Below are 9,699 nucleotides of genomic sequence, written 5' to 3'. Positions count from 1 at the left end.
TGACCGGCTGTATCCCATATTTGCAATTTGATTCGCTTGCCATCAAGCTCAATGGTCCTTATTTTGAAATCAATGCTGAAGGATAAAACAAATTCTAGTGACATCAGACCCATCTCAACATAACATATAGAGACAACAGAGAAAACGTAAACAACAATTACATGATTGAACAAAAGAAACCTACCCGATGGTTGTGATAAAACTAGTTGTAAAAGACCCATCAGAGAAACGCAATAGAAGACAACTCTTACCCACACCTGCCAATATAACAACATAATCAGATCCAAAAAACATTAAAATATCTTGAACGCAATCACTACCAATAGCTGCCAATTTAACAATTAACTTCAATGCTAATTAGAAATTACCCCCATTCACTACAATATATTCCTTTGACGCATGTACAACAGTTTAAGCCATAAAATAAAAATCTACCCGGGAGTGAAAATAAAATTAATGTATGCAGTTGAATTGAACTTTAATTTTCAAAACCTGTGATATTTCCTTTGCCCCCGAGGTGTAAGCTTAGTTGTAGGAGTTTGACATTGTAACATCACGAGACAGGTTTATGAGACAGTGTAAAATGGTCATTAGTGTGACAGCTATTAATATTAATTTCCCCTTCCCCAAATTTAAAAAAAAAAACAAAGCAATACAAATTTAAAAGTTCAACACCAAAATCAAAGGTGAATCTAGAAACGCTAAGAAACCCTAAAAATCTTGATATTACATTTAACTAAGCAGACCTAAAGTAATAATGCGGCAAATTAACGAATCAAGAGGCTATGATTCACATATACAAGATCAAAAGAAATTTTCAAGAGAAAAACAGAAATAAAATAGAAAAATAAATCAGAAATGAAAACGATAGTTGAAGGAGTGAAACAAATCGTACCGCTATCACCGATAAGGAGAAGTTTAATTAGGTAATCGTAATCAGCACGAGCTCTAGCAGGTGGAGCAGCCATCGAAACAACACAACACAAACAAAACCTATTCCTCTGCGAGCGTATAAATCATTAATCGTTTATTAATTACATTCACAGCAGTGAAAAATCAATAACATATTTATAGAATTATATATTCGTTTAATAATTTGGAGAAGTGTGCAATTAATAAATAAATAGAAAAATTGGAGATACCAGAGGAGATGAGGAAGAGCAATGTTAAGATCTAAACAGGAAAATGAGAGAAGAGAAAGAGGGAAAGCGTGTAACGTCAGCACCGGTCGGGCGTTGAATTGGGGGAAAAGGGTTTCATTCAATTATTTCTAGTTTCTTAATCTTTATTTTATATTTTACTTTTTTTGCTGAATTAATCTTAATTTTATTTGTAGTTTCTTAATCTTAATCATAAATTAATAATTAATCCATTTAAAATAAAAACAGTGACTATGTCTGTGACAACTCAATTATCAGCCCTTTGTTTATTTTTATCAATGTGATTGAATTCCATTGGGTGTGTGTGACTACCAAAACCACACTAATTTTCCTATTACATTTGATTTATTAGGGACTTAAGATTCAACTTTTAGTTCAATAAATGTGATACTGAAAGTATAAACTTAAATTATATATTTGGATTTTATTAAATATAATTTATTTTTATTATAAAATTCATTTAACTTTAACTTTTTGTTTCTAAAATTAATTTTAGATTGAGATAGTTTTTCTTTGTAAAACTAAAATTAGTTTTAGTTTAAAATGAGTATAATTTAAAATTATCTATATTTTGATACATTACTTCAAATTAAGTTTAAAAATCAATTTTAAAATCATAATTTTGAGTTAAAATTTTAGAAATTGAATTCATTTTACTTAATAACGTCTAAATATATTTAAAAAAATAGATAAAAAAATTATGAATATAGATTTACTTTTGCCCCTCTTGAAATTTAATTAAAGCATACTACAATTATTTACAATATATAAATCGTACTAAGAGTATTTAGACCAAATATAAAACATGTAATGCATTTTTATGCATCAAAATCGTTTTATATCACCACGTGTTTTATTTGATTATTTTAAGATAAAAAATTAATAAAGTGAACAAAATAATAATTAATATTATAATTATTTATGATTCGTCATATGTATATGTATGTAATATTAATTATTAATTTATTTGTTAATAATTAGTATTAATTATTTTATTTTTTAAAATGGATATTTACTTAAAAAAGTTGATTTTATTATATAATATTTATATATGATTAGTTTTATGCGTCAAAATATGTGTGTTTGATGAATAATATTGAATATAGAAAAATAAAATTCGTTAGATAATGAAAGTAAAATCACTTTTAATGTGTAAATATAAATAATTACTCGGTTTCAAAATGTGACCCATCCTGTCATACTTTGTGTGAGAAATTATTCACTCTCCTAAGAATTTGTGGGTCAACTTTTTTTATGATAGATACTAAGGTTGACTCAAAAAAACTCCTTAAAGGTATACTCCAATTTAATGTCTTTGTGACATATGGCTCGAATCATTTGGAGCTCCATCTTGAAATCTCTTCAAATACTAAAATATTTATCGTTATATTTTTCCAGTTTTGCTTTAGTTTTTTTCTTACAATGTGAGAAATGCAATGAGGTTTGGACTGTTGTTTTAGCTATTTTTCACAATAGTGATGTTATATATATATATATATATATATATATATATATATCATATTGTAGTATAGTTATTTTAAATTAAGTTAAAAATATATTCTTAAAATAATAATTATTTTTTATTTGAAATTTATTAAATAATAATAATTACTTTTTTTCATTATCAGTTCATAGAGGATCATTATCTTATTTGTATTAAAAAATGAAACATTTTTACGTAATTATTTATATTATATATCTTTTTTTGGTATGATTTTTCTCGTAGATCTCACTATTTATTTGATGAGATCTCTTTTTAAAATGGTGTGACATAAATAAATTCCATTCAATAAAAAATTATAGATTTATTTTAATTACTCTCATATAAAAATTATTCAAAAATGTATAAATATTAATCTTAGAAGACTTTTAAAAAATTATAGCATGTAATAATTAAATTAAAATAGAGTTAAATATTTTTTACTTAAATACATTTTTTGTTCTTTTATTTATTACAAATGAAAGTTTATATCCTTATTTTTAAAACCATTTTTTGGTCTCTATTAAAAATTCTTAAAAAAATTTGGTCTCCGGCCATTTTTTATTATGTGATACTTAAATAAAATTTGTGATATGGATAAAATAATTTATAACTTATTATTATTTTTAAATGATTTTATTGTTTATTTATTTTACTTACATATTTAAATATAAAAATTAAAATAAATAATGTTTAAATTTTAAATTTATAAATAAAATAAAGTAAATTTATTTTAACATTTTAATATATAAATAAAATAAAATTTAAATAATATTAAAAATATAATAAATTTAAATATGAAAAATAATATTACAACATTTGAAATAAAATTAGCAAATTTTTATATAAATATTTTAAATTTTAAAATTTTAAGAAAATTTAAATAAAATAAATAAATTTCATCGTTTTTAATATTTTAATATATAAATAAATCAATAACAACGTGAACTATATTTTATCTAACTCACACATGTCATGGAAACATCATTAATTAGAATGTCATGTGTTAAAAAGAGTGTCATAATCAAAACTAGTAGGGAGAAAAATAAATCACAATAATTAGTTTATAGAGAACCGAAAAACTATTTTAGAAACTAAAGACTAAAAGTTTATTTTGTATATAAAAAATGCATTTAAGTTAATATGTTCTTAATATATATAAAATTTATTCGTTTCAATTATAGTTGTGTAAAAAAAAATACAACTTTTAGTTCTTACAAAATTATCCAATAAAAAGTTTTAGTTCATGATTAAATAAAATATGTTTAATTGTTTTTTAATTTTTAAAATTTTCGAATAATTTTTTCAAGTATATTTAAAATATTATAAACAATTATTCCACAAAAATTTATAAATTTAAAATTTAGATAATTAAATATAAATTTTTTAAATATCAAAAACTAAAGATAAAAATAACAAACATATAAATTTAGAAATCAAACTCATTTTTTGTAAATAATTTTCTTACAAAATATATGTTGACTTATCAACGAATAATAATAAAACTACATGCATACTAAATTTGAAAATAAAAAATTGTATTTTTATTTCATAATAACTAAAATTAAAAGTTTAAAATTTATAGTAACTAAAATCGTATTTAACCATAATTTGGGAAAGGAAAAATATGTTTGATTTGGACAATCAACTATGGCAATTGCAATTTAAGAAATAACGTTTGATTTTATTATTTGTAATCATATTAATCAAATTTTACCGTAAAAAATCATAATAATTAACTTTTACTAATTTTATAATGGATTTTTTGTTTATATCAAATCACTTTATTTATGATTATTTATTATTTTACCGAGTCACATACTCTATAATTTAAAATAGTCAGTAAAATATTATTTATATAATTAAATTTATAAATATATATATATATATATATATATATATATTTATCGAATAATTAAATTTTAGTGGTCGTTGTTATTTTCTCGTACTCCTAAGAAAATATGCGTTTTGATTATAATTTCACATTTCACTGAAAGTTCATCACCATTTATTACCTTAATTGTAATATAAACATTATATGTTGTTTTATAAAATGCACTTTGCCCTAAAAGTAGCCATATTCAACCAACTTATGTACAAAAGGAATTATATTTATAATAGATATCGATAAATATTAACCTAAAATTTTTAAACTAACATATCACTTCTTTCTATAAGTAATAATATTCCATGTATTAAATATATTAAATGTAAGCATATATTTTCCAACAAAGATTAAAAAAATCTAACTAAATCTATCAATAGAAAAAAAATACCTCCATTACATCGTTAAGGTAATCCTTGTCATATTAATTGGCAATAAAATTACTTAGAATTGAATCTACTGTGAAAGACTAAAATAGTTTACATTAAATTATAAATTTATATTACATTTGACCATTATTTATAAAAGAAAAGAAAAATTGGAAACATTGTTAAATTTAAAATTTAAATTATATCGAGTATCATAGTTGGATCCACTCACTCTACTAGTAGGATGAAAACTAAGTATAAAAGATAAAAGGCATTTTTAGGGAGCTTCTATGATCAACAACATAAATAGATTGTGCGTGACACACAACACTAAATTAATTGTGATGAGTCGTTATATTTTATTAAGTTTTTCATCTATTATTTGTTTCATGAATACCCCCCACGAGAAGCATGAGTCTACGTACTTTTTGTAATTGGTTGAACATCTACCACAACTGGTCGTGAATTGCCTTCAAAATACATTGCCAGATAAGTGCTTTTATCTCATGAGACTTTGTACATGTCTTGTTATTTCAATAACTTGGTGTTTTATTTGTGTATATCATTATGTCTATATTTTAATCTGTTAAAAAATTTTATGAGACTATAATTTGTCGACATCAAACATTTTTGTATCACTACGGAGTTATATTATGTTTGTCATGTTGGGTTTTGGGCTCCCTTCCTATGTGGAGAAAGGCCCAATATGTGCAAGTCCATGTGTCTCACTTATCCAAGTGGAGAGAGGTCAGATTAGTGGGTGTGAAAGAGTTGAATTGAGAGAGAGAGGCAAAGAGAAAAGTGAGAGAGGAAGAGCAAACCCTATTTTCGCATAAAACAGAGCAGCTGCACTAAATTCGCGATTTCTCCTTCGTTCACCGTCGGATCGGGCTGAAATTTGGACAGCAGGTTCGTGACTCGTGGTACTTCATTCTGACCGTTTGGATCGTCGATCAGAGGTCTGAGGTGGGAGAAATTGGACTCGGACAGCAGCAGTTTTTCTGGTTTTTTTGCTGAACTTTTTTTCTCAATTTCATGTTTGTTTTCTCATTGTGTTGGCTGATTGTTGTGCTAGTTACCTTGCTGTTTTTGCCTGGTTACTGAGCACGAATTTGTGCCATATTAGAAACTCTTTGTACCCATATTTTGATCATAGTGGAGCTTTATTACTGGCTTGGTCCCGTGGTTGTTTACTTCTCACATTGAGAAGGTTTTTCCACGTTAAAAAATTATTGTGTCATTTGTGATTGGTGATTTTAGTTGCTGTGATTATTTGTTGATTGCTCCTCACAGATTCTTGCAAGTTTGGGAAATTAATTATCCGCTGCATATTCTAAGTGTTGTAGTGTGGGAAAAACATTATATCAAATATGTTTAGTAGAAGCAAAACCAAATCAGTTTCTAACTTATTGTAACCTAGCCCGATAGTGGCTTTAGTGTGCCTCAAGCAATTTATGGATCTCAGGTTGTGTTGAGAAGACTTGACTTGTAGGGTCAAATGGGTAGTTTGCCTCTAACAATGTGTGGATCTCAAGTTGTGTAGAGAAGACTTGACTTGTAGGGTCATTGTATGGTTTTCCTCAAAAAGTCTATAGGTTCAGGTTGTTTTGAGAAGACTAATTTGTAGGGTCAGGAGTTGTTGTAACTCAAGTTTTGAATTAGTGGATAAATCCTTCTTTGCGAAGGGACTGAACATAGCTACCAAGTTGGTGGTTAATCAGGATAAAATCTGGTGTGTTATTTTTACTTTCGCTTTGTCTGTGTATTGTTGCCTCTAATTAGTTCAAAAAGTTAAGTCACCAAATCAGAATTATAATTAAGAAAAGAGTTTTAAAATTAGACAATCCAAACCCACCAGGATGTCTTTACAAGCTGTAGACATGTCTGTCAAACGATCTTATAATATTATGGAAGATATGCTGGTGAAAGTGGAAAGTTTATTGTTTCAGTTAATTTTATTATCCTTGACATAGAGGAAGATGATGAGGTACCACTCATACTCAAATGACCACTTTTAGCCATCGGTGGACCTTTGATTCATGTGGAACAAGATAAACTCATGATGAGATTTCAGGAAGAGAAAGGGCATTTAATGTATTTGAAGCTATGTGCCACCCCAAAGATGAAGGGAAGTGTCTTATAGTCGACATTATTGGAGATTCAATTGAAGAATTTTTATTATTTTTTTATTTTTGCTATGATTCACCTTCTCTTCCACTTGAGAAAGTGATTGTTAATGCTATAACTAAAGTTGGCGAGTGAGTGTTACAATTTAATGTATTTGAGGAAGCGCAAGTGCAACAAAAAGAAAATAAGTGTTGGGTGTGGAAATGGTTAAAGAAAAGACAACACCTGAGTTGAAACAATTATCCCTCTCATTTAAAATATGTGTTTCTTGATGCAGACTCTTTCAATCCAACAATAATTTGGAATTCTTGGACCAAATTGGAAGAGGAGAAGCTTTTGAGGGTGTTGAATGAGAATATGTCAGCTGTTGGGTGGAACATTTTGAATCTCAAGGATATAAGTCAAGCTTTTCGTATGCACAAAATTAAGCGTGAAGAGGAATTCAATCCAGTTGTTCAACCTCGAATAAGGTTAAATCCCACCATGATTAAAGTAGTAAAAAATAAGGTGAAGTAATTGTTAGATATTGGGATGATTTATCCTATATCTTACATTGTTTACGTGGGTCTAATGCACATCGTTCCCAAGAAAGGAGCCATGACAATAATGCAAAATAAAAAATGAGTTGATCCCCACGTTTACCGAATGTCATATGTGTATAGATTTGTGGAGACTAAATCAAGCAACTGAAAAATATCACTTCCCTTTAATTTTCATGGATCAAATATTGGAGAGGCTAGCGGGTCAAGCATATTATTGTTTCCTTAACAAGTACTCTAGATACAATAAGATAGTTGTTGACCCTTTAGATTATGTCCTTTTGGAGTATTTGCATATCGAAGGATGCCATTTGGTTTTATGTAATGCTCTCGCCATTTTCCAAAGACGTATGCTTTCTATATTCTTTAACATGATGTACGATTGTATTGAGGTATTTTCCAAAGACGTATGTACATATGTAATACTCTAGATACGTATGCTTTCTAGACTAATGAAATAATTGAAATAATTGAGAGGTACCATGAATTCATTAGTCTAGCAATTTTATCATAATTCATGGTACCTCTCAATTATTTCAATTATTTCATTAGTCTAGAAAGCATACGTATCTAGAGTATTACATATGTACATACGTCTTTGGAAAATACCTCAATACAATCGTACATCATGTTAAAGAATATAGAAAGCATACGTCTTTGGAAAATGGCGAGAGCATTACATAAAACCAAATGGCATCCTTCGATATGCAAATACTCCAAAGGGACATAATCTAAAGGGTCAACAACTATCTTATTGTATCTAGAGTACTTGTTAAGGAAACAATAATATGCTTGACCCGCTAGCCTCTCCAATATTTGATCCATGAAAATTAAAGGGAAGTGATATTTTTCAGTTGCTTGATTTAGTCTCCACAAATCTATACACATATGACATTCGGTAAACGTGGGGATCAACTCATTTTTTATTTTGCATTATTGTCATGGCTCCTTTCTTGGGAACGATGTGCATTAGACCCACGTAAACAATGTAAGATATAGGATAAATCATCCCAATATCTAACAATTACTTCACCTTATTTTTTACTACTTTAATCATGGTGGGATTTAACCTTATTCGAGGTTGAACAACTGGATTGAATTCCTCTTCACGCTTAATTTTGTGCATACGAAAAGCTTGACTTATATCCTTGAGATTCAAAATGTTCCACCCAACAGCTGACATATTCTCATTCAACACCCTCAAAAGCTTCTCCTCTTCCAATTTGGTCCAAGAATTCCAAATTATTGTTGGATTGAAAGAGTCTGCATCAAGAAACACATATTTTAAATGAGAGGGATAATTGTTTTAACTCAGGTGTCGTCTTTTATTTAAACGTAGTGCATGCACCCACCATTTAGAAGAATTTTTAATTATTAATTTTACTACTAATATTTTTATCATATTTATAAAAAAGCAAAATGTAAATAAAAATTTATTTTTTATATATAACAAAATTTAACCAAAAATAAGATATTTTTTTAAAAAAAACATATGTTTTTAAATAAAAACAGAACTTAATTTTTTTCATTATTTTAAAAAAAGCATAAATTAATAATTATCACAAATTAACCACCACCAACCACCACCATATTTAAATTAATAATTAAAAATTCTTGATTTTTTTAAAATAAAAAATAATTAAATTCTGTTTTTTATTTAAAAAATATGTTTTTTCTTAAAAAAAATATCTTATTTTTAGTTAAATTATGTTTTATATAAAAAATATATATTTGTATTTACATTATGTTTTCTTTTAAATATGATAAAAATATTAGTAGTAAAAATAATAACTAAAAAGTCTTCTAAAAATAATAAATTTTCAAATCAATTTTTAAAAAATAATAAATAAAACTATTGTTAGAATTAATTAGTTTTAAAATAATTAAAAACCATTTTTTAAAAAAATATCTAATATTTTTATAAAATTATATATTTTTTAAATATAATCCATTATATTTTATTAAATAAAATATGTGATCTATTAGATTTATAAAATGTCTCAATTTTAAGAAATAGATGGACCAAAATTATGAATTGGTTAAAATAGGAGAACCAAAATTAAAAAATTAAAAAATAGAGAGACCAAAATTGAGAATCAGTTAAAATAGGTGACCAAAATTGTGAAATTAAAAATAGAGG

The 9,699-nt window shown here is 26.5% G+C and overlaps 1 protein-coding gene across 1 annotated transcript in view; it reads right to left on the bottom strand.

Annotated features, from left to right (window-relative positions):
• LOC101504780 (ras-related protein RABE1c-like) overlaps positions 1 to 1,291 on the bottom strand; it is a 5,956-nt gene extending 4,665 nt beyond the window's left edge. Inside the window, exons 1-4 of the mRNA XM_073366526.1 lie at positions 1,143 to 1,291; positions 896 to 1,001; positions 185 to 257; positions 5 to 75 (exon numbers count right to left, since the gene is read on the bottom strand). Coding sequence (XP_073222627.1) covers positions 5 to 75; positions 185 to 257; positions 896 to 968 — 217 coding nt within the window. The 5' untranslated portion in view covers positions 969 to 1,001; positions 1,143 to 1,291. The remainder of the gene's footprint in view (positions 1 to 4; positions 76 to 184; positions 258 to 895; positions 1,002 to 1,142) is intronic.
• Positions 1,292 to 9,699: the final 8,408 nt, after the last annotated feature.

Source organism: Cicer arietinum, chromosome 3 (assembly GCF_000331145.2).
Source record: "Cicer arietinum cultivar CDC Frontier isolate Library 1 chromosome 3, Cicar.CDCFrontier_v2.0, whole genome shotgun sequence".
Classification (NCBI taxonomy): domain Eukaryota; kingdom Viridiplantae; phylum Streptophyta; class Magnoliopsida; order Fabales; family Fabaceae; genus Cicer; species Cicer arietinum.
The sequence above is the reverse complement of the archived record's forward strand: the minus strand, read 5'-3'. Positions and strand labels throughout refer to the sequence as shown.